The sequence below is a fragment of the Pieris rapae genome, chromosome 9 (genome assembly GCF_905147795.1).
Source record: "Pieris rapae chromosome 9, ilPieRapa1.1, whole genome shotgun sequence".
NCBI classification, from domain to species: domain Eukaryota; kingdom Metazoa; phylum Arthropoda; class Insecta; order Lepidoptera; family Pieridae; genus Pieris; species Pieris rapae.
This window is the reverse complement of record NC_059517.1, coordinates 10661674-10689065: the sequence shown is the minus strand read 5'-3', so window position 1 is coordinate 10689065 and position 27392 is coordinate 10661674. Positions and strand designations below refer to the sequence as shown.

At 32.1% G+C, this 27392-nt stretch overlaps 1 protein-coding gene across 7 annotated transcripts in view; it reads left to right on the top strand.

Annotated features, from left to right (window-relative positions):
• Window positions 1-27392, top strand: part of LOC110992992 (hemicentin-1) — a 175439-nt gene that overhangs the window by 133816 nt on the left and 14231 nt on the right. For all 7 annotated transcript variants that reach the window (XM_045629395.1, XM_045629394.1, XM_045629400.1 and 4 more), the window contains 2 exons: window positions 9549-9695; window positions 17038-17195. In XM_045629395.1, the coding sequence (XP_045485351.1) occupies window positions 9549-9695; window positions 17038-17195 (305 nt within the window). The remainder of the gene's footprint in view (window positions 1-9548; window positions 9696-17037; window positions 17196-27392) is intronic.

Here is a 27392-nt window from a genome sequence, read left to right as displayed (position 1 = left end):
TGAAGTCTTTTAAATTCAAACGGCATATCGGTTGGGATCATCGGGATCCTCGGAATAAGAACTTCCTCACCTTTGAATTTTCCTATCATTATCGTAGCGTAAATTACATTGTTCTTCAATTTTCTAACCACCAAACGCATACCATTATGTAGTTCAGGTCATCTACATCGTTATTCTTTTTCTTCTTTTTTATCAGTAAGCAATGTAACTCTCATGTTTGTTGTCAGCTGCAGTTTCGTCACATAGCGCCATAGATTTGACGATTTGAGGCAAGCGTTTTTCGTCGACAGCCGTAGATCTTGGAATTACTGGCAGTATTTGGCGGAAATCGCCAGACAGTAAAATCATTGCTCCTCCAAAACATCTCGATTCATTGCGTAAATCTTTTAATGTTCGGTTAAGTGCTTCCAATGCACGTTTATGCGCCATTGTGCATTCGTCCCAGATGATGATTTTCGATGCCGCTAAAACTTTGGCCATTGCTGAGTGTTTTGCAATATTACACGTTGGTTCTCCAATAGTTTGAAGATTTAACGGTAATTTTAATTCTGAATGAGCCGTACGGCATCCTTCTAACAATGTGGCTGCTATTTCAGAAGAAGCAACTGCAACCGCTATGTTGGATCTCGCCCGAACAGTTGCTAAAACTAATGACATGAGGAATGTCTTGCCAGTTCCACCAAGGGCATCTAGGAAATATAATCCACCATTTTCATCATCGTTTGCCTTCATTAAAGTATCATAAACTTCCTTTTGTTGGTATTTCAACAGGGGTACATTCGTTTGAACTACTAAATCTAATTCCTGGTGATCATATTCACGTTCCCGTTCCAATACTCGATTAAATGCGTCATTCGACAACAACAACAAATAGAAACATTCATCATTCTTTGGATGAACTGTATACATACGACAATACCGAGTTTTATAGTTCTCTTCACTGTTTATACGAATGGGCAATAGCACTATCATTATAATTAAATTGTAAATTGTAAAAATAATTAAACGTATTTATTTAATAGAAATATTTTGAATATTGATTTCTTACAAATATCAAATTGTCATATATACGTCATTACATAGCTGTCATTATACGTCAATTACATAGCTATCATTTGCGTTTTATTATTCCAAGTCTGATTCTTATTTGTTATACCACTTTTTATAGTGACTGACGTTTCATGTCAAGTCCCACGGGAACGCTGTCGAACGGGATAAAAAGTATCCTATGTCCGTCTCCTGGCTCTAAGCTACCTCCATACCAATTTTCACTCAAATCTGTTCTTTCGTTCTTGAGTTATAAGTGGTGTAACTAACACGACTTTCTTTTATATATATAGATTAGGTACTAAAGCTTTTATAAAAAGTTAACAAAAACAAATCTATTCCAGTGATCGGTGAGGTCTGTGGCAGGGCTGCCAAAACATTGCTTTTAATTTAGAATTTTAATTAAAACCCGTTCCGGACTCTTAGTTTATAGTTCCGCGTGGACTTCGCTACAAAATAACATTTTGTGTGAGAAAATTGAATATTATTTACTAGTACTGGGATTCCTACTTGTTACCTACTGTTGCTTTCAATTTATATCTGGAAACTTTAAATGTGTACATAAAATCAATGAGTATTTACAGTTGTTTAAAGTAAGTGTAACTTTATATTATTTATTTTTTTGCATAATATATTTGTTTCAAACAAAAATTGATACTAAACTGTTATTTTAATATACATTTTAGAAGTAGTTTAAAAAGCAATCTTAAAACTCTAATGAATACATTTGATTGCAACGCAAACGCTTGCGCCGAGGGAAATTAACGCTTCGAGATAATTAAAACTACGTTAACTATTTAAATTTAATTTATAAATGAACACGGCATATATGAACTCATTATATTTAGTTTGCCACTTGGCACACTCTGTTCGCTGTCTCTTATTAATTGTATTTTAATATTCAGAATAATACAAATAACATCGCTCAAACGAGTGATTAATTCCAAACATTGACCTGGAGCTATAAGCTCGTTACAATTTCAATAATATATGACTTTACCCTTATCTCTCTCTCTTTTTAGTCCGCAGCTTATGTATAAGTTTCGTGGTTGGCAAAAAAGTATTTAAAGCCGGCGACAACATAAGATAAGATTCGGCATATGATAGGCGAGTCCATATGCGGAGTTGGATCTAGATCGATGTATCGATGCGTTTCGAAGCCTAACCCTTCAATATACATTTAATTGTAAAAACCTATTAATTATTTAAAGCCTTTTCAATCTTAAACGCTGCCATACAGCCACTACATCAACCTGCCGACCGCACCATATGAGTAATGGGTGTGTAATAATAACCATGCTCCGGCTAAGACAACTTCGACTAAGTCTCAGTACACACAGCCAAAGTGTTGGGAACAACTTTAGATGTGTGTGTGGTACATGCGATAGGGTACAAGCGTGTTTCAAAAAGGATTTTGACGTGACAACGTCTTATAATTCGATGGAGCCGGCTGCACGCACGAAAAATTAAGCATGAGGCTACTTCGCTCTAAGGCGTTCCATTTAAGGCTTGAAGTGCAAGCGAGAGCGCGGGAAGAGCGACAAAGAGGCACAATCGGCCTGCGCGTTCGGCAGCGTTCGTTCGTTAAAAAATTACATTATTGTATATATGCAATGCGTACAAATAAATGGAACTTGATCAATTCAATTGTGATTTCCATTTACAGCCTTTTCTATATCCATACAAAATATTTATCAAACAAATAAAATTATTATTTTTTTAAATGCCACCACTCCATAAGTATTTTCTTATGACGTTGTCACGTTCAACTATCGTCAGTAAACTGTCTTTACAGACAACCGGTTTTCATTATTTAAATAGTATCTAGAGCATGTATCTTACTTTTCAAGTGTATTGAAACATTAATTTGTAGTAGCAGCCGTAGAATGCGTCGTTTTATGCGTAGTATTAGTATATATATAATCATAAATATTTATAAGATTGCGAAATCCTATGACTTACGACATAATTAAGAATGCAAGGACAAAACGTGTGGTCCGAACTCAATTACTACTGCAACTCGAAGTGAACCACTGATATGCATACCCATACTGTTTGTGTAGACCTCGTATCCACGATCTACAAACCTAAAATGATAAGTAGTCTATAGAACTTCTAGTGGAAATTATAAGCTAAGGGTATATAAAATTTTAACTAGTTTTGAATCCAATTGTCAAAAATTTAATAATTTTTTTACTAGACATAAATCATAATCAAAAAACAAGGCCCGAATTAATCAATTAGACTTGCGTCTAAAATTTCAAATGTTATATAGAATCAGAGTTAAGAAGAGTTTTGTTTTAGCAGTCTTTCAGTAATGTTCTTTTTAGAAAATTAGGTTTTGATACATTTCGTAAGCTTCAAAGAGTCATATTATAACTAAACAGTGTTTAGTTATTGAATAACAACTTTGTTGATTCGCAGCTAACATTAATTTAATTACATACTGCCTTCTAAAGCTTAACTTCTGTGAATCGGCTAAATACTAACTTTGGTTTTAGTTTACGAAATGAGTGAATATGTTTTCAGTAAAATAGCTGTTTCGCATGTTATTTTATTATTTTGAATAGACAACTTTACTTACATATTATTTGTACATCTCCACTATATTAAATACGAAATTGTCAGTTCAGTTTTGTCAGTAGGTATAAAACTACCTGTTAAAGTGGTCATTTTAAAACTAAATATGAATGAATCTATAAAAAGAAAATCATAAATGGGAACAAAAGGAAAATAACTATTATTTAAACGAAGTTAAATATTCGAGGAAATAAAGTTTAAAAACTTTGAAGAGATTTTCGGAATGATTGAATTTAAAATGAATCCGAGTGGGAATTGAGGATTTTTCGCGATGGAGCGCGTAAACTCGAGTTGAAAAGGAAGGGTTACCTTCGTTGGCGATTTTTGTTTAAGGACCGCATAATGCAGCACGAAACTTTATTAAAAAAATAACATTAAATTATTTTACGGATATGCAAATTTAAAAGTGTACAGTATATATGACGCAGTAAAGTAGTAAAATCAGAGAGTTAATTGAATCTCTAAACTGTTAATTAAATATCGTTATTCAATTAAGTCGCTAACATTTTGATTAAATAAGGCAGCGACAAAAACGTTTAACTATCTCTCTGATCGAAAGCTAGCGTGTTGATTAATAATTTAAAACAAGACGGTGGTCACGACAACAGCTGAGTCATTCTTTTGGCAGTGGTCTTTGGTGAAATTGTAATCATGTTGTCGACTACATGACAATAACTATAACAAAAAAAATTAAATAATCATGGCGTATGATTTTATTGCAAATGATTACGTTAGGTCAGTCTTGTTGCCTAGGAATTAATTTTAATTAATTAACTGTCTAGAGATTCAATTAACTCTCTGATTTTACTACTTTACCTCGCCATATAATATATAAAGAACCTAAATCTATGAATCTCAAACTTGCCGCACCGCACAGGCCGCACGTCAGACCTATTTTAGTAAGAAAAACCTGAGCAATCTTCAATCAAATAAGCAATACATTAATATTAATTAATATTGGCGAAAGTTCGCAACCGGTGTAATTTCGTTAATTAAAGTGGATAGTTTGCAGGTGCTCCTGGAGCGTAGATAAAATACTTTAACTTGTTCGCTTTGAAATCTATGAAGTTAGACAGAATAAACTTTGTAGAGGCTAACTCTGAACTGTTTCGCATGCTTCATCATTTTATATCTCACTAAAACTTGACAAATCGAGTTAGGATTGCGGCCATTCAAGACTTATTGTATAAAAGATTTAGTATTAGAATTGTTTACAGATACGTTAACAATTCTAATTACAGTTGTTACAAGAAACGTTTACACTTAGGTTTTTGTAAATTCAGTAATCCCTCCCATAACATGGTAGCTTGGATTTGCGTTGTAGGAGACGCGTTGTTAGAATTTCTCGAATAACGCGCTTGTTATGTACTAATGAGATATAGTGAAATAAAATAATACAAGGGACTGAAAATGCGTTTTAAGAGTACCGTATTATAAGGGGGGTTACAAATATAAAATACGCGTAAAATCTGAAAGCAATATAAACTATATAAAAATGAAAATGTTATCCGCTGCGTACAGTCGTCCCAACTCACGTCCTCCAATAAGGCGTGACTTCAGCTTCGTTTACGTCTCTATTCGCTTAGGAATTTCATTTCAACCTTCGCAAGGACGTAAATATTATTTTGTCACAGCTCTTAAGCTAAAATGCACGCGAATAACTCAATTTAAGAAAATCATTCTTTTCAAATAGTGTCTCTTTATTGTAGTTACAAATATTTGAACAGTACTGATTTACAAAGTATCTAAACTTTTTAACTTATAATACGTTTATAAATTCTACCAATCTCTAAATATTTAACAAGAGGTTCCAATTAGGAAAACAAGTATCGGGAGTACATTTTAATAATATATTTATTTTGATAAACATAACATATTCTAACATAATGAGCGCAAACTATTATTAACGTAAATAATATTTGATACTATAGGTGAGAATATAAAAGACGAAAAATTCAAAGCGCTTCGTAAGATTGTAATTAATCCGCAGGAAGAACTTCAAGAACTTAACTTCCACATTGACCGCGAACTTAACCGGTCCAAGGACAGCCTACGTAGGTTTATGTATGTACAGTTTGGCAAAAGTCTAATTAATTAAACTTACCGTTAGCTATGAGCAGTTTTAACTGTAATAAATTTGCATTAACAACACATTCTGTACATACATTTGTAGTGAGGTAAAAATCAAGTGAGCAATAAGTGTATTCGAGGAGGCTGTCGCGGACAAACATTATTGCGCGATTTGTTAGGTTTCGGGTAATTGGATTTACGACGGAGGCGGTCTAATTGATACTTATGTACGTAATAATGTTGTTTTTCCTTCGCAAAAAACTAACTGTTTGTTTTACTCCTAATTCATTGATCTGAGAACGAATTGTTTGGACTAGAATAGAATATTTCAGACAGTTTATTTCGTTGTAGGTTAATTGTAAAAGGTTTTGTATTGTACTCCATGGTTTCACCTGCGTTCATTTGGTGATACCAATATGTACAAAAACAAATAACGTACACTACTTACCCAGAGGTTGATGATAAAAAAACACTGTAATGTTCATCTGACACCGAAAAGCTGAATAGGAAGACGTATATTTTTGTTATGTACTAGCGGATCCGACAGACGTTGTCCTGTCTTAACTATGATTTCAAATTGGTATAATTAACTAAAACAATATTTCAGAAACAAAGTGTTTATTATTCTAATAATGATATACAACATTCTTTGTTTGTTTTTCTGTCGCGTATATAAATAGGTATGTTGAAATTCCCACCCGGGAACAGGCGTCATATAATTAACTATATCTTAACAAAATATATCTTGCAATATATACTGTAGATATAGCTCTATATAATATTATATATGATGTGATGAACTTTAATAAATAAATAATGTGATTATATTATCTTATGATTGTTTTTCTACCAACATAACTTTAAGGTAAATTGATTATTCGAAGCTGCCTATTTCACAACATTTCAATTCTTATATACAATACATAAAGCTTTTACCAAATCCGTTTATTTGAAACAATATTTTTCACAACTTATACATATTTCATGTAAACCTTGAAAATGTAGGTAACAGATGCGAACAAATTTTCACTTCATTGGCTTAGATTTCCGTTTATGTGCTAGTGCTGAGCTCAGCAGTGTCGATAAAATATTTATCGATTGATATTGCCTCCACCTGCTGTTTGAAATGCGAGACAGAACTGCTTAAAGCAGAAATTGTTAAGTTTAGCAATGGTTTTCTTAAAATAATATTAATATGTAATTAATAACTAGAATGAAGTGAGGATAAATTAAATCAATGTTTCATGAAACTAACGTAAGTCTTTGTTCAAATAATCTGTAAAATATTAAACAATAACTCAATCATTGATTGGGCTCGATATGAATGAATAAATATATTGGCGGCACAAATAAATTACGTCAATCGAGGGCGCACATCTCTAAGCCCTTATCGTATCAGATTAGAAAAGGTCCGGGTCAGGTCTTCGCTTTATTTTGCACCGTTAATCAAAATCGCCGAAAATAAATCCATCGATAAATCTTTACGGACGAATGGACATCACTACTCTGTGTTTATATTTTATTTAGAAACTTGCAACGATTTTGTTTTAATATTAAATTGTATTGGTTTTGTGTTGTATGTATTTGTGTAACCGATTCTAGCGTTGGGGTGAGCACGGCAAAACAAAAGAATTATGTATATATGTGCAACAATATAAATTACAACAACAATATAAGTAACAAGTAATTCCTATGTATGACGTAATAAATCTAGCCTCTTATATTGATTAACAAAAAACAGATATTTGTTGGTATGATTAATAAATAATCCCTCGAGACAAACAGGGTCTGTTAGTAATGAGCCCGACCGGCAAAATCAATTTGGAAATGGCCAGTCAGAATTCTAGGAATTCTACTTTAACAAACCCCCATCCCAATAGACCAATTCATTAATTTTACATATTTTTTAATAGTTCTCAATTCCAGGGTACATAAAAATACTTGTAGTTTTATCGTAAATTAAACGTATGTTGCAAAGTAATACTTAATACTGAATATATGACGGTATTCATCTAATGTCATTTTAACCCAAATATTTTTTTATTATTTTTGGTGACCCTAAATTGACAACAGTGAACAATAAGTGAATAAAAGTCACAGACGAAAGAAAAAAGAACAAACATGAAATTACATAATAAAAATATAAGAAATTAACTAACAACTACAGGCATTAACAAATAATAAAACTTTTGCCAGTTTACTCAACAAACAATGAAAAAGGTCCGTTAACCTATGTATTTCGTTCAGTAAATTAATACACCGTTGTATAAATATTATAAATCTATAAACGAAAGATTTAAGATTATCTTTCAAATACTATATTATAATATTTCATATCAGAAACACTTAGTGAAGCGAAGTAACCATTGAGTCGAGATGAAGTGCACTTTCTCTTCATCTCGTCTTATCTATTTGTGCAATTTAAGTTCAAGGCAAAACAATTTTTTATATATTTATGAGTTCTAAAACTAGACTATATGCCCTAGCCTATCGACACTCGATTATATTATTAATCTATAGACGAGAGACGGAGTTGGTGGCGACTAGTCTAGTGTATAATACAAAAAGATCTTGCGTAACTCATGACATAGTTGGAATATGTAGTATGATAGATGTATTGTATGAAATATAAAAGCTTTTGTGAGATAATACTTAGTGACCCTTAAGAGCTTCAAACACTAATGATTCTGTCACTAAAACTGTAACTAATGGAGCTGTTATAACCGGGATTAGTACATAGTCATACGCAGAGGCGAATCTTGTAAATTTTTCAATACGTACACTTAAATACTTAAAAATCTGTTTGTAAGTGTTTTTTCACAATATTGAATGTTATGATAAATTAAAAATCAATCTCTCATATACTTTATGTAGGCTTTTGCTTTTCGTATGCTAAATATGTTATGTTAAACACAATGTAAACTTATGAACGTCAATAAAGAAATACATATTAAATACTTATAATTTTACATTTAGGTACTGCCAGTTCTCAATTCAAAGGCAAAGAACGGAAGAGAAGAACTGCCAATAACTTCTCTCTGAAAGATGTTTAATTGTTTGTTTAACTTACAAAAGTTAGTGCATCATATTAAATATGACATGATAGATCATGTTCTACAACCTTAATCGTCTCTCGCATGAATTACTACTTTTCCTAAGACTGGGTTTAAGGTCGTACATCACCCAGGTATCATGTTTTAAAAGCACAAAATAACGTTTAATTTCCGTTCGCTATGTAAAAGCATTTATCATCGCGAAATGCTGACTCGACATTATTATACATAACTACTCTAACGACTCGGGTTCTTCGCACTTGTGATTTTTCAATATCAACAGTGCAATCCGTTTAGGAATTATTAATGAAATATATTTTTCATTACAATCTAATTCTATAAAACTAGCTGAATTTTCATGCCTCAGTAAACACAAGATAACGATATCTAAACAAGACTAAACCAAACAGATACTAGCAATGTTAGCGGACCGGCTTCAGCCTAACAGTTTGTTCTGCTGACTATCCGAGTTCTGATATTTAGGATGAGAAAGTGCTGACTCTGCGTTTTCCTTTTGGTGTTAATAACTTGGTTCTTACTTGGTTTGTAGCGGATAAGTAGTTGATAATAATTTCGATTTCCGACGACAAATTGCCAGTCTTAAACAGGTAGATAATTCTTTATCGATTCGAATAATCAAAAATAATTGGATCGTATTTTCACTATCCACTGTAAATTATTAATTATCTTAAGTCAACTTGTTAAAAAAGCGCAATATATAGATTGCGAAAAAATCTACTTGAACTTGTAAACAACTATTTTAACATTTTTTAACTCTGTATATATTTTTTGTTTCAGCCCAAACAATAACAGAACAGTCGGTGGTAAAGCACGTGCTTCCTCTCACCGTGACGCGGACTGAGCTGAACGGCGAGCTAGTGTGCAACGTGTCATCTGCCGCCCTCGACAATCCCATCATAAGGACACTCAAATTGGATGTCAGGGGTGAGATTACGTACTTCCTTTAGCTGGCTATAGGACTTTAGAGGCGATTTTTCCAATTCTAAATGAATGGCATGGGTTTTTTGTGTCACCAAAATATCAAAAGATCATGCTGAACACACATTAGAGGATTTTGAGATGTTCAGATTATTTAGGTAACCGGAAGGATAACCGGTAGGTACAATGCGAAAGCGACCTCATGAGGCTCCCTATGCTGTAATTTCAGCGGATATTACTCATCTGGCTCTCGGAGTAGCAGAGAAAATGGTGGTGGTGTGCCTGGTGTGAGCAGAATCTATCAATATTCTGTTAACCGTTGAATTTCACACAAATAACATTTCCTCCTCGGTTATTAAAATATGATTTTGCCCACAAAAATTGTAAATATGAGTTCACCGTTAATTGTGAATTATTAGTATCCCCATGTCAAAGCTTGTAGGATATATTAATTCAAAAAATTCTCACAGCTGTTACTATTATAACCATCGTTTCTAAATTATATATTAAACCGGGACCTTTAAACGACATTCGGAAGATTTTATAAGAAAATATGAAATTTTTCAGAATACTTAAGTAATATAAAATGACACAAATCTTCCCACATTCACCCCAAGAAACGATTTCCATACAATTATGATAATCCGACAAAAAATAAGGATGAAGTTAATTCCAAGTTATTGCTCTTAAATCATATTAAAATTTGAGATCACGGTGGGTAGGGCTGCCACTAGCACTTTAACCGCCTATTATTTGAGATTATTTTGCTTATAATGATAAGTGGTAAAATTAGAGTCAAACTAATCAAAAGCGATTCTTTTAGAAATCGAAAGTCTTGTAACATTCTACTTCGTTTATACGCACAACGGACTAAATGAGCGTCTAAGTGCGGAAATTGAGTCCAAACTACTAACTACTCTACTTCTTTTAAAGTTAGTTTTTTTAGTTATCACATATTTAACCCAATTTATTATATGAAAATAAATAAATCCCAGCAACCCTAATTCAGCACGATAAAATAAAACTTTAATTTAGAGGATTATTTTATAGATTGGCTGGTTTATAAACTCTCTACAGTTCTCTCTTTATTAAAAACTGTTTCCCTCGTTTCACACGTTCACATCAGTGCAATTATGTATTCGTACTTCTGTTAATACATAAACCGACAAAACAAGTACTGTGACCCAAACCAAAACTGCCACCCAGCTCTGTGTGACGAATGAATTAAGTCATCAAAGAGATGATATGAGAGTTCATTACGCGTATTAAACATATTACTAAATAACACGTTGAAAGTATTTTAGGACGGCGGAAACCCGTTAAATTAAACGTTATATTAAAAGTTAAAACACGTTTACGTCAAAGTGACTCACCGTCAACAAGTCGAGTCTTTCCGAGTTTAATTTTGAAGAAATAAATTTTCATTAGGAAAGCGCGATATCGCGAAATTAAGGAGCATAATTATCCCGGGCGCTTCGGGATAACTGAAGCTTTCTTTACCTGAATATTTTTTATTTTGATGATAATTTTATAGAATTTAAGGATTATCTAATGTAGGTCAACTAGAGCAATTGTAATACCAAAATATTTTTTGAGTAATCCAAGATGTAGACTCTTATTTCTTTAATTTTTAATCAACCACATATAACATATCTTAGCATATATGTTGCCGTTCAAATAAGTACAAATAAAATTATAAATTGTTTAACTATCAAATATTCTACTACTAAACAGTTTTTAAAATTTTATGAAAGGATAATGGATTTTTGTTAATCATTTTACCTGTGAAAGCTGGTTCGTAATCCTCTTAAAAGCTCGGGAATTAAGTTTTCAGTCTTTTTCAAAGCTTCCCGGTTTCTAGGTGATAAAATCTTGGCTTAAACCAGATTTAAGCACGGAGAAAATATGTTCAATTACACTGATATACAGCATAAGCCAAATCTTCAACTTTTGATTTTGTAAAAGTAATAAAGAAGTTTTAAACTATTAAACAAAACAATCAATCTATGCAATTGATGTTATAAATAGCAGTTTAACGAAATTATTTAAAAAAACCGTTCTTATATAACATGTGCAGTTGTTGTTGTCATAATTCCCATTGATGTGTAATGTGTATGTGTGTTTGAGTTGTGATGTCATATTTTTTTAGGCATACACATTGTTTGAGAACGTATAAATAAATCAATAATGTTTACCTTTACTACGCAAGTGTTTAGTGGTTCGCTTTGTTAGGCAACAAGCTAAGGCTTAGGCAGTACCCACTGAGCTGTTTCTTAACAGAAGCCAAGCATATAAGATACTACCGATAGAAGATTAATGACCAAATTGTGGTAAAAAATTACCCTGTAGCACTGTATATTATTTAGGTGTGAGAAATCTTCATTATCTCGACGTTAACACTCAGTAATTCATTTATCACTTGAGAGTGTGGTGTCCTTCGACACCGCATTCTATCGACCTCTCAATATTGCTGGCTGGTAAAATTTCCGACCCCTATTACGCTAGGGACATACTGCTATCGATAGACCTAAAAACGCCATTATAGCGACCTACTCATTAATGTGGCACAATTGATAAGCCATACGTTTTCTTTAATTATAGATAAAGAAATTAAAAAATATATACCAAATAAACCATTTCCAAATCACAACTACAGAACTATTCATAAAATATATTGTACTTTATATCTAGTTAAAAAAATATCATTATAAATATGAATAAAACTTTACACATTCCCATTGTAGAATATAATTTTTCTTCCTGCTATAATCCCGTCGCTAAGTATGTTAGATGACGACACATTACTCACTGTAAGCCGCCTTGACTAAGTATGACCACTGTTAAATAAAAGAACTTTTATATTTATGTGAAACAATTCATGACAATTGCAGTTTTGATTCGGTTTCAATCTCGAACTGAGTTATGTGGGTATAGCGTTAACTAAGGACACATGTTAACCGATCTCAGATTTTGGATTATTTTTTATATTCACGAAGAAAATTTTAATTAACAAATGAAATAAGAGCATTGTCGGCCTAGCTAGGTTCGATCCTCGGCTGTGCACCAATGTACTTTCTATTAATTACCGCGTTTATCATTCACTTCAACAGAAGGTATCCATCTCCTCGTACTTACCTATTTAATAATAAATGATCATAAAACAGATACGGAAATCTGAGGCCCAGACCTAAAATTGTTGTCGCCACTGGTTTTTCAACAAATGAAACAGAACTATACAATTTTATAGAAATGAAATCAAATAATTATATTTTTTTGGTCATTTTTGGACACGTATAGTGTATACATTCAGTTAATAATTCAGAAACATACTCTTAAAAATATTTTATGAGTCTGAATGAATACAAAAAGAATTAATTGACAAAATGGGGCCGCTCATAACGATATTCAGTGTTTGCTATTAACTTTTTTTGCTCTTTTTCAGTATGTAAGGTTTATTTACAAGCTAATTAGGATATCCATAGAAATAAATTTTGTTTAGGTTTAATTCCCAGCTTATTATAAAGTTACAATGTTTTTTCTTCTCATTAAAATATAATTATTTTATTAACTTTTTCTTTATTATTTTTTAACCTATCATTTTCATGTAAAACAAAAGTGTTTAAAAATATAAAGTTTGTTTTCATGCTATGTATTTTCCGCCCTCTTTCCTTTCGTAGTCAAAAAATTCAAAGCCTTTAAAATGATCTATTATTTATTAGTCTTTGTAAATTGATATAAGGCCATCAATTTCTTTATGTCGAAAATCTAGACTAAATGTCTAGATGTAATGAATGTATTGGTTGCCGATAAAAAAATATTTATTTTATCGACAACCATAGGCGTGAAAAGCCACCCCTAGCGGCACTATCTTGCCACTTATTAGCTAGAGTCTCGCAATTTATCGGGCGGGGCACGGAAAATTGCTCGGAGTACAGCACTCAAGTGATAGCTTAATGTCTTGTTATGTAAAATATGGCGTGTTGGCAACAGGGACGGATCTAGCACCTAAATCTAAAAGTGGCCTTTATCTAAGCCAGCTATTTTACAAACGACGGTGGCCTTGGACCAGTTCAGATACAGTTTTATGTTAGTTTGGTGGTTCTTGTTTAAATTTTTACTTAGTTATTTAGTTTTCTACTTTGCCCACTTTATACCATAACACATATTTTATTTTACAGCTAACGGGTAACAGGCTATTTTTAACTGATACCGCCGCACATAGTCACTCACAATGTTAGAGGCTCGCCAATGCGTTCCAGCCTATGAAGACTCGGTAGGCTTGACTAGTAGGTGTCCCTCATAAAAATCAGCGTGGAATGTTTCCAAAAATATATAAGAATTAGAGTAAAGCTCCCGCGATCTAGTCTCAGTATCAAGTTTCGAGGGACAATTAATCAAAGTTGCACACGTCTTGCTGTTTGTTTTGCATAACTACTCCGAAACTGCCAACACTTCACTTTACTCCTAAGCTCCTCTATCAATATTGGACGCATCCTGCAACATTCACCTCGCCAGACTTTAACGAAATAACTCTTATATACACCTGATTTTCACATGAAATTCAATATAATAAAGAAGGAAATAAAGACATTGGATGACATTGGAAGTCTTCTCCATGCTGAATTTCTTGAATGAATAGTAAAAGAATAGCTCCTCATATTATAGTAAACGTTGGGATAACATGAAAATATTAAACAGAATAAAAACAATCCGCTGGAAATAGCCCCGCCTCGCACAACGATTTACAAATATGAAATAGTACCCGAACTAAGCTAAGCCGAAAACTAGAAACCAAAGGTGAAACGTAGCCAAAAAATAAATAAAAATACCACAAAACGTTATCTCCTCCTAATTTTAAATTCAAAAGAGGTTATCTTTTTTAACTTGCGCGATGCATCAATTTTAATTAAATTAGGTATTGTGAGAGGCTTGGAAAAATATGAGCTAACTTTTACCTAAATTCTTAGCTAAGCTGATTGTAGTAAATTTTGAAAGCTTAATCGGCACAAACAAAATATATAAATTGATGCGGATAATAATAGTTATATGACTCAATATAAGTTAATAGGAAATTATTTTCTCATCGCTCCAACTAATAACTTATAAAAGTAACTTGTGAAGTAATTACTTATCGGCACCTAGAGGATTTTCCTCGTTTCTGTCGATTTGTCGATTTATTTCACATCAAAGAATCCATATTTCTATATTAAGCGACCACGGAAATTCGACTGTAATTCATTTGTATAATAATATTTTCTACCAAGGGAATGGATATTTTATCAAATTAGCTCATTCATAATTCATATATTAAAGATATTATTATGAAATTAGATAAAAAAAACATGTATCTGTTTAGTATACATACCATATGTAGGTAGTACATATTATATACGCTTAATACTGTATTTTTTTTTTGACTCATGTTGCAAGATGATTGCAGCTTCTTAAAGTATCTTGTGTTTTTGTGTATTTGTGCCAGTCCAGTGTATTGACGCACTCAATTAACTGTCATCAATTGTAAATGTAGAGTATTTTTTTTTAAGAAATTAATTTATTTATTACACAAATATATACATTATCCTTCCAAACTATACCAATGCGATAAAGTTGAGAAAAAATTATTATTAAACATATTTTAATAATAAATGTTTCTCGACTCGACATTTAAACATATTTTATTTTATAATATAATAATGTACATTTATTATAATATTCCACACATAATATATATAACAATATCGCTACTGTGAATTCACTCTGCGAACATACAAATATGTCGATAGTGTCTGAGACAGCATTTAGTAGGCGCATCATCCTAGTTTACGGGGATCTCTGCAACAGACTGGTTCTTGCCCAAGGTATTGCAAATAACCCTAGTCTTTCAATAAAAATCAAATCCTCTAGCATTTTGATAATAAAAAGCTAAGTCCTCTGTTTTATTTTTTGGATTCCAAAACCATTGACTGCACTCTGTGTTCACTGATCATACTTCTGGTGAATATAACCTCTAATTTACCGATTCGGACACCGTTACAATAAAAAAGGCATATTCGTTTGCTTTTGGACTTATTCTTAATAACCTTAACGTCCAATTCCATGCCACATATTCCTTTTATATACGATGTCAATTTTTTATTATTTCCTCTGTAGTATATAAACTTAATCGCCAGATTTAAAGGTGCTCCTCTCTTTCTTTGAGTAGCCCGTATTTCTAATGATTTTATATTTCTTCCACCTTAGGATTCCTAGCATTGATCGTTTGCGAAGCACTGGCAATCTGACTTGCTATTGTCGTAGTTTGGTTACTAACTGTCAAATCGCCAGCCACTTCGCTTACCAACGCCGGTTTCCTGGCCTCTTTTTTATTGCGATGTGTGTGGGTAGCGTCTTGCTACCCTTTTTTTAATATTATTTCAAATAATTTCGGCATATGCTAACTTATCTTCTTTTTGATTTGTATTTATACCAACACCTTTGGAAGCACAACAAACACAGGTATATGTCATGATGTGATACTGCGATGTTCTGCACCCTTTTTTTGAAGCTACTACTACTACTACTTTGAGTTTGTTTAACTCTGTTATTTAATTATTTTAAATAAATATATTAGTGGTAAGTTTCCACAGGACTAAATAATATTCACTGTGACGTACGTAGTAATAAAATTCGTCCGTCTATAAATGAATATTATAGAATGGCTTGAAATAAGTATAGTATAATATTAAATGAAGTCTTAAGATACGTAAGCATTCACATAAAGGATAAAATATGCCAGGCTAAAATGATAATATGTTCATGTGCCTAAACTAGATACATACTACAAAATATGTTTAGAACAAAAATAATGCTATTTTTCATTATCAATATGATACTTAACTAGGGCGTTCCCTTTTGATTGAAATCAGACAATAAAACAATCACAACTCGAGTCCTCCGCCGTCGAGCGACATTTCAATGGCTCTTTAAAACTTGATCCCAAAAACTATTGGGTTCGATCTCCTGGGTGCAATCTACTAACTTATTCACATTCGCTGAGTTTGCTAATAAAACATTTGGGACACGCGAGGGACATTTGAACAGGTGATGATTTTTACTCAGTTACTTTCATTGTTCGAGTCCAAATGTCCAAACTTTATTACAAAATCATTTTTTTTTATTATACATTTTTATTATTTTATCAACCGTAAACCGATTTAATTACTCGTAATAACAAATATGTAAGTAGATAATTGAATATGTTTTAATAGTATTTTAGATAATTGTACAACAGATTTCGTATTTTATCACAAAAATACCTAGTAACTTCTGGTTACTGTTGCAAAAACTCATTTACGTATTACTTTTTCAGTACCACCAAACAAGATAGCGATATCGGGAGTCGGCGAACATGTGACGCAAGGTACGCTGTTAACGCTCATGTGCAGCGTTTCAGGCGCCCGTCCTGCTGCCACCATCGAGTGGTTCAACGGCACCGAACTACTGACACCAGCAAGTCAAAATATACAGGTGAAGATACATGTTCCACATTCTATTTAAGAATAACTCCTACAATCCAGAGTTATAATTGCTCTTTGTATATGTGTAGGTATGTGTGTCTATTACATGGATAATTTTTCTTCATAGCCACTAAAATAAGAGGATCTACATTATTTTTATTAGTTTAAAACCATTTAGAATATATATGTGAAAGAAAATCATTACCTAAATCCAACAAGTAACTAGGCAACATATTTGGCCCTTTATACGAGTAACACTCCCCTTCATAAACCTAACTACGTTTCACAGTACACTTGATTCGCTCTTCCCTCCGAGTTTGTCACATTGATATTCAAAAAGGGACAATTAGGAAGTTTTAAATGGATTAATAGCACTTCACAATATAACTTGAGGTAAAATAAATGTAATTAATTCTGTTACGGTAGTGAAGGGGGAGGTTTAACAAATATTTGAGACGGACTTTAATTTAAATCAATTTGTTTGATTGAGTGCTTTTTAAAATATCCTCGAATTGTTCAATTGTTCATCTCGATAAAAGAACTGGCAAGTAAATATTGAATTAGAAAAAAACGGTACGGGTTTCTAATATATACTTTACTTATTATCTGGGTATTTAGTCTTATTATTTTATATTGATACAACAAAAAAAATACTCAAAACCTCGAGTTATGTATATAATAAATGTGTTTTTATATATGGTGTAAATAACACCACTCAAACCTTTTTGCTTATAATATTACTTGAACAGAACTACCAGATTTGATAAGGTTGCTCCGACGTTGTTTTCGATTCACTTTCGTCGAAGGTTTTGTGGCTACAAAAGGTAAAACTTATTTTCCCCGTGGATGTCCAAAAAGAAATTTCGCAAGTCATCGCTCAACGTCAAGTGCGTTTAACAAAAAATACTTTAAATCTTTCCCTTCACATCTATTTGGAGTTCTTTGTGAATTTTATACGACCTAATTATTTTTTTACTTGTGAATCGCTAACGCAGAAAAGATAAAGCAGATTTTTACAGACATATGCTTAAGTTTTAAACCAACTCAACTAATTACTTACTACGGCCAACAATAGCTTTCTTAATTTGGAAGTGTAGTAAGTGTAGTGTAGAGAGTTTCTAAAGTAAAGTTATTCTGTGTCTGTTTTATGTATCATTTTTCTTTAAGCTCTGCCTTCTATATAAACCAGGAAATCTTATATTTTTCTTTCAAATCGAATACAGCACATATGAACAATGACACTATATTTTATATCACTACAGTAACTTAGATGCAATTGACATGCTTCCATATATAATTTTTTATTATTTAATAATATATTTTTAACGATTGAAATAAAAAACTGTAATTTTAAAGTTTGCTAAATTTTAAAGTAAGAGGCGCTGAAAAGTAAGAAAGTGTAAGGTTTTCGTTTGTGAACTTTATTGAATTTGACTTATTGGAGCTAGGGGCTGCTGACGGCTATAAATGGAATAGCGAAGACTATAGAGGTCTCTCTTCTAAAAAATAAAATAGTAAAATGTCATATATAAGAATAATATCGTGACTTAAATTGTTAAGTGCCGTTTAGGATTTTAATTTTATATCGATCGCTTTCTTAAATAAATATTATCAGCACTATTATTTATAAAAAAAATTATCATCATCTTACACTAAGTTGGTCAAACGGGTCGTTTAGATATTATATTTAGGATCGATTAATTGGTGTCAACTACCAATGTAAATATTTATACATGTAAGTAAACATAACAGGCAAATATACAGTTTTAAAATTCTTAATCTAGATAGTAATAAAAAAAATAAAACAAATATGTAGCATCCCATACCAATGCCTGTCCCATCTTCCAAGGTATCAACGACATCACATATAGCCGCTTGTCATTTTCTCTAGCAATGCATGTTGGCTCCAAAATGGCTGAAACATTGACAGAGTCAAGAGAGCAGCCTATGATATCGTTGAGCGCGGCGTGGTTAGAAAAACGACCGCCACTCTTTTGCCAATAAAGGACGTGGTGTCTACTTAATGCAAAGCCACAGGGACACTTATGGGTAGCACATATGACTCACGGTCCAAAAGGGTGCCTGTGTTTGCGTCAATTTAATTTTTCAAGCAGTCGTTTCAATAAACCCACTCCTGGCCACCTCTGTCCACAGCAGGTGAGGTCCGACCGCGCGAACTACTTCCCGGCCAGCACTTGAAATTACTAGCAACTTCAAGAATTATTTTTATATAGCCTGTAAAATCTACTATATTGAACTAAGAAATAGACGCTTAAAATCTTTTCATTCGTATTTACATTGTGTCATAAGTACCTAAAGTAAATTAAAAATGCGCGGATAATTGGAAAATCACGGAAAATTTATTTGTTTTGATTTGATTTCGATTAGACTAATACTTAACAATGTTTTATCGAGAATACTCTATATTTCATATGTATGATGTGATTGGTAAAAACCACAGAAAAGTTGACTTATTTAAGTTACTGTATACAATCCTAAACGAGTGCTATATGTAGAATATTGATAAATACTTAAAGCTTAAAACTAATAATACTAAATCTATTTGCTAATCCATGCCCGCTGATGTGTATGAATCTCCTTAAAAAAATAATTAAAGAGTGTAATAATTCCTGCTATCGCGGACATTACTTACGAGATAAGCTTAATGGGATAATTAATTATTAATGAAGATTCCGAATTATGAATTTATTTTAAGTAACTTTTTAAATTATAAGACTCCAATCAGATATTTGCATTTGATGTTTGAGGTAGATAGATAATACTGTTGGTTTAAATTTGGTAGTTCTAAATTACATGTGGAAGGATTTGAGAAATTAAAGAAGTTGTTTTACCTAAATTCAAAGCGTGAACAATTTAAAAAGTTTAATCGTATACAATTGAATTTCCAACTGAAATCTTAAGTGATTTTTCGCGTAAAGCAACAGTTAAACCAGTGCTCATCAAAAAATTTCTAAAGTCGCAAGAAGTTTGAGCGTAAAGTTTGCATTCCTTTGAAAATGTTGCGTGCGTCAAAGAGGGAAGCCTCTTTGTGCTACAACTTTGAATTAAGCCAGTGATGTGCGATGTATTATCGATACTTGTTCTAACTCTTCGTTGTGTTACGTATCTACCTTATAATTAAAACTTTAATATTATCGAAACTAATTTGTTTAATGAGCTCCATTTAATATAAGTTGTTTTCATCTGCTTCTGTTTCTGGGCTGGTAAGGCGTGTCTAGCGCGAATAATTTAATACCCTATTTTCTTGAAGGACCCTAAGTGGAATTGGTTCGGAATTACTTCAGTGGGCAGTTGGTTCCAAATAGCAGCACCACTCACATACGCGTTACTGCTGCTGCCCTAAAAAAAATGCTTAGATCGGAACGACGGACATCGAGGCGATTCGGATGGTATTTTGTGTTCTGCCTTGACGTCCGATAATGAAACTCAGGTGCTGCTATTATATGACCAAAGAACTCCTCTGAATACTCTCCATGGTAAATGCGGTAGAATATGCAGATCCCCACATCTCTACGCAACGCCAAGGGATCTAGCCGCACGGAAACTTGAACAGGATATATACCTGATATAAATCATAAATCAAATACTATCCAACGATGTCACATATAAATAGCTCAACTGAGAAGATTTATCAAAGTCGGTTAATATAAGGCTTGCAATATATTATAATACCTAAGCATCGTCATAATGTAACTACACTATCGCAGCGGGGCTAGGGGTAGACGTGGTAGGTACATAAACTTTTCTGTAATTATTTTAATTGACGACATTTCTCAAACTGTGAATCGTGTTTCATTCTTTCATATAATTTGTTCTTTTGTATTAAATTGTTGTCTGAATTATAAGACAAAGCGTGAAATTGGTTATTAAACTTCAAACGAACAATAATGTTTCGTACCATTAATTGATGTTACCCTTTTGACTTTAAGAAGTCCAAAGACTAGTCTAGTCCTATATCACACGTAAAAAAAGTTTGCACAGAATAATAATACAATATTGCAATCACCTAATCAATAATTGTAGTCGTAAGTGTAATATTTATATAGCTTCTCTTTTTTAATTTTTGTAAAATATATGTTTATCACTATTATCGTGTAACTCAGTATATAAATTGCTTGTATGTACTGTAGAAAAATCATTATATTATATGATGGTATACTATAATAAATAAATAAAAGAACGTTAATCCATTACAGTGTTCTATTTGACCATATTTTAAATTTAATTTATATTATTATAAAATTAACTAATCATGAAATCTGTTGAATGTTTCTTTTGCTATGAGGGAACAACAATCCTTTAGATACAATCCGAAGAAATGTCACTTTAATAGAAAATTGTATTTCTTGTCTTGTCATGATGTTTAATAAAACTACACACAGGGCACTATTATTTTAAAAACTTTTAACATTACTTTAACTTCTCGATAAAGATAGAACTTTTCCGTATTTGTGTTGTTAAAGTACATAACTTGCGCCGGTTTTTGTTAGATTTAAGAGTAAATTACCCATTTCCAGTTTTTCCAGTAATAACCGTCCAAGTGTATCTCATCTCAGTGAATAAACGCGAAATCACCAGTCATTTGCGAAACGATCCGATCTTTTTAGGAACTCTATTTTTCTGGTACTGAAGTATTATATGAAACGGAGTTACATTTAGGTTTTAAACAAAGGATTATGAACACAATGAAAGCCAAAAGCCATTTGTCCTCATTTTTTTATTTATCAACAATTATCCATTGGTGTACATGTACCCTTTCTTTATTAATAATAATAATGCTAATTTTATTAAATACTACAAAAAATACAAATCAGATATACTAGATTTCCTTTATCTATTCTACAGTAGTATGGAATTTGGGTAAAAAACTAAATTTGGATCTGTTCTTTGTTTCCTTCATCGCTTTCTCTCCAGAAACCTGACGATACCTTTATGATATTATCAGCCCATCACTTTTGGGTTCTTCCCAAGGTTTTCTTCCTAAGGGTCAGCGGTCCTCTTTTGTCTCTTCACCTTGCAACTCTGTCACGCTTTGTCTATTAGAAATAGACAGAAGACATATATTATATAAATAATAGACATAAATATTTTTCAAACAAATAAGGTGTACCTAATGTAATTTTCAATTAAGACATTTTCAATTATGGTAAGTAATTGAAAAGTTTTCAAACTTTTCCATACATCATACATTCGTTTTGGTTCCACTTACATATTCACTTTTGCTTCTGGTTATGTATCAATTAACGTCTTATGTACCATTAAAATTAATTACCTAAACCTTAGCTGGGTAAATTGTATAGGTGACGTCCTCGCTAACCAATACCTGACACGTTGCGATGTCTTTAATTAAAATATACCGCCGGGAAATTGAATTTAGGTCGAGACGCAGATGTAGTTGTTCTGGATATGTTGCTATTGCTAAATATTCTCATATTTATGCTTATTGTACAATATATAAAATGTGTGTTTCGGTTATAGTCAGTAGTGGTCAGTATACACACACAGAATTAATTACATTCTAAGACATTTAAAAGAAAACTTACAATTTAACTTGGAGTAAAAATTAAATTAACTTTCTCGCTTGATAAACAAAGCAAAGCATCGCAAGGCTATCGAAGTTAGACTCAAACTTACCTTGTTAGTTAATCTAGTAGATTGTGTAATCAAAAACTTCTCGTTACAAGCAGACAATTTCATTATTTTATGTAATATACTCCTCTTTCGGTCTAAAACTAACTGATCTCCAGATAGGTTTTCTTTATATTTATATTAGCTCTAAGATAACATAATAAATAATAAGATTAACCCTTTGGCATGAAACGTACATTGATTAGTTTTGCTTATGTTATGAAATTACAAATTCGTAGGCGAAATAGCTAATAACTAACGTCATTATCTGTTTTAATCCGGTTTATTAAAGCCGTTTAAAATGCAACGGCTTACCTGCATGCAATAATGAGGGCATAAATCACTTATTTCGATATCATTAGAGCCACATCAATTATCTGTATGGCCAGGTGCTCAATATATTAGCTAGCGATTTTTCATTCTGTCACTAAGTTCACACTGACAGATTTATACAGTTTTATGAGAATATATTAAAAGCATTAACGGGTTATTAATTTTGCTCTTTGTGTGTATTTTAATAATTTTTACTTTGGTCGTTAATTAATACTTGAATAATTAATGTGGATTAAAAATATAGAAATATATTTGATGGTATATAATATGAGAGGAAGCGTTAAACTTTTGAATATTTAATAAATGCACATGACATCTTAGAAGCTTCTATTACTGAAGCACTTTCAAATAGTGTTTTCCCTTTTTTATTTTTATGTAATGTAAGGCGGAAGCTCACCTGATGTTAAGTGATACCGCCGCCCATGGACACTTACATTGCCAGAAGGCTCGCATGTGCCTACTGCCCGTCTGCCTCTTGTACCATAAAAAACGTGCAGTGCCGGCCTTATAAGAATTGGTACGCTCTTTTCTTGAAGGACCCTAAGTCAAATCGGATCGAAAATCAGTGGGCTGGGTCGACAATCTACTTAGCGGTGATGCGTTGTCGATTCGAAACAGTCTTCATTGAAATGTTATGAGAAGAAAAACTTATAGTTTAATAACAAATTACTACAACATACAAAACTATTAGTGGCTGACTTTAAAAATTGAATCACCTTACCCCTTAAAGCATTACATGTCAGTAATCTGTAACTTGTGGTGTGGTGTGGTTTGATAGCCATGGCACAGCATTTTTTTTAAATACGTCGTCTTGCAATATAGGCACCAACACATGGTAGAGCAGACAAGTTTAGATATTTTTTATAGTCATACTCAGTGACTGCTTATAAATAACCCGAAATTGTTTTAAATTTGTTTGTTTAGCTTTAAATAATTGAACTGACTGTTTTTGTTTGATAATCGTGGAGCGCGCAGTTTCTGTCGATTTATTTTGTTTAAAAAATCATGGGCATGAAACCACTTTTATGTATAATGTTGAGGAACAAGATTGGCATTCTACACAAGAATCATGGAGAATCATGGAACCATGGAGTCTATCACTTGTCTCGCATGAATGAAATCGTAGCCATCCGCTAGTTAAAGCGAACAGTAATTAACGCAATGCTATCCTTTTTAAATCAAAGTTGAAAGTAATTAAAACAGGAATTAATTAAACTTGTGTAATGAGATCATAAAGCATTCACGTAAATGAATGTATTTACGCTTTCATACCTCAGGAAAGAGGGTTCAGGTTGACAACACTGATGGAAGGGACTTGCAAATAGAAAGAGAAAATTATTAGATTATGTTTTAGGAATTACCTAATAACTAAGTAGAAAAAATCGCGTTTAATAAATTGTTTCAAATTCTTGGATTCCGGCCGATTAAATTGTAATTGGAATTGCGAAATTACGATATAGATAATTACACCTCTACAATACTATAGATACATATTATATATGAACGATCTTTATCTTAAAGTTATCCGCCACCGATGTTAAAGTTTATTTATTATTTAACCTACACAAATTTACCACAAAATAAACTATTTCGAATTTTAATTACAATCATTACAAAGCGTTCAAACGAAAGTTTATCTTAAATTAGCTTAGTAATGGCGGATAAATATTTATCTTAGAGATGGAGACGTAAATTATATCTACGGCGAAAAGCATCTATTTTAATTTTAATTTGACATTTAAACATGGTAAACAAAGGTTGATATTCATTTGGAAATATTCACAGTCCCTTTTAAATTAAGGTTTTCCATAACGAAGAAAACAAATGAGTTGGTAACTCCTCAAAGTAAGTATATGCCTTTTTGGTTGATACATATCGATATTAAGCATTAAGATTTGTCTGTCATATTTTTTCATATATGTCGCCGATTCGAAGCCATTGTTATCAATTACTATCGTCGTTCGATATTCAGATTTCATTTTTAATCTGAACTCGACAGTCGATCCAACAACTGAGAAATTGACTTTGACACATTGTCAATTTACAATCTGACTGTTGCCTTTAATATTGCCTGGAGTTCTGGCATGCGTACAAAGTATACAAGTCATAAGTGAAACTTCTTTGTAAATTGATAAATGATCACTCCATGTATTTGTATATATTTATAATTACACTGATGTACATTGTATAGACGACACAAGACGGAATTGCCATCTAATTAATCTTAGATATTTTTTATTCAACTATTTTATTTATATTATTGATCATATTTAGCCAATTTTATCAAAACAACAAATATAATTATGATTGGCCCTAAAGCACAAGTCTTTGCCGTCTATGCAGATAAAACGATTGAATTGCTATCTATAGACACCACTTTGTTTTCCTTTATTGGATAAACTTAACAATAATTTGTTTGTTCTCTTATCATTAAAATTATAAAATGTAAGCGTTATTATTGTAAAAGGAATAAATCAAGTAAATATTATATTCAAAACCAGGCGCCCATGCCGAAACGGTCAAGTATCTGATATCTTTGTTTATAACAGCTGACGCGCACGAATCGACCGATCGCACATAAGGTCAACTGTATATGTCCGTTTGTACTTTTTTATAAGCAGTGTAAATGGCTTGTTGAAAAAAAAACAACATTTTCGCGAAAAAAAATACAAGGTAAAACAAAGAATTCTGCGTTGAATTACGCAAAAATCGATTTTAACTAAAATGCAGAAGTCTTTCTGTTCTTTGCTACAATCGAAATATTACTCGAAATCCTTACAGACAGATGAATAGCAAAAATTTTATGTAAGCGAAAATAATTTAAAAATCACTCAATTATTGTTTTTAATTAATAAAAGCGAGCAAAAGCAACGGGAATTTACAAATGAAACGAATTCCTCGTTAATTCTTTAACGACGTACATAATTAAAAAAATATAATTCCTACCGACAATACTTGCTCCACTCGCCGGTAAATAAAGTTTTACGATTATCACAAATTTAAAACAGCTCGAGCTTTTAGTTCTCTAATAAAATCTCTTAAATGTGATTTGAAATGTGACAGATGTCCTAAACGCTGGTTTAAAATAAAAAAAAAATTGTAAAACTAAACGATTCTGGAATAAACCTAAAAAAAATCGTTTTTGAACGTTAATTACAAATTAAAGATAGAATCATACAGCCAAGCCAAATCATTACATTACTTTGTTTATGCTTAACTTTAACAAACTAATAGCAATTTGTTCATATATATAGCTATCATTAGTACATATTATGTACATATTATATACGATGTAGATCTTATTAAGATAAGTCGAAAGAGATAGATTAGAATACAACACTAACAAAATAAGCTAAAGTTTTCCAACCAGAATAACGTAAAAAGCATTGGCTCTCATTTTGTGTCCAGCTTTGTACTCAAATATTGTAAAATTGTTTTATTCCATGAGAACAATTTGGAAGCCGCTCCGCGTTTAATTTTCTTTATTACTTAGTTTTTCTTTTGCGATGAGCTTTTATTCTTAATCTCTGTAATTTGACCTTTCGTAAATTTCGCTTTTTATTTATTTAGAGATGTCTATCAAATTGAATTACGCGCTTCGGTCACATGGTTTTATTTAATATATATAGTAAACACTTAATATGGGGCTATTTTTGTTTAACCAACCACACAATTCTCCCAATGGTGTCTTATTAATTTAGTGCAAAAAAATTTCGAGGATAGTTTCGAAACAAATACTGTTAAACAGTATAAATATTAAACTTTGTTAACTTAACTTTATATGCCGAACTACACAAATAACCGAGTCGAAACAAAGTTACTGAAAAAAACGCAGGAATTATATTTTATTTAATAATACCACCTTAACGCGACAGCTACCGACATTTTGTGTTCATATCTGTTCTATGAAGTATTCTATAATCATTGGATTTTATGGATTTTTTTCTAAAAGGCACTCGATATAGTCCAGGCAATTGGCTGTGACCATTTTACGCTTTGGCGCCATTCTTGAATTCCATATACTTTTCTATTATTTGCGAAGGCGTTTAAGGTGTGCGTGATATAATTCTTAATAAAATCAATTTAACGTGGCCACTAACCGATAATTTCTAGCGCACTGAAATAGATTCGTTAGAAATGTTAAAGTCACTCACAGGTAAATTCCAGTTGCGGAGTCCTTTTCAACGTTTTATAGAATTAATTGGATACCATTTTACTTGAGTCA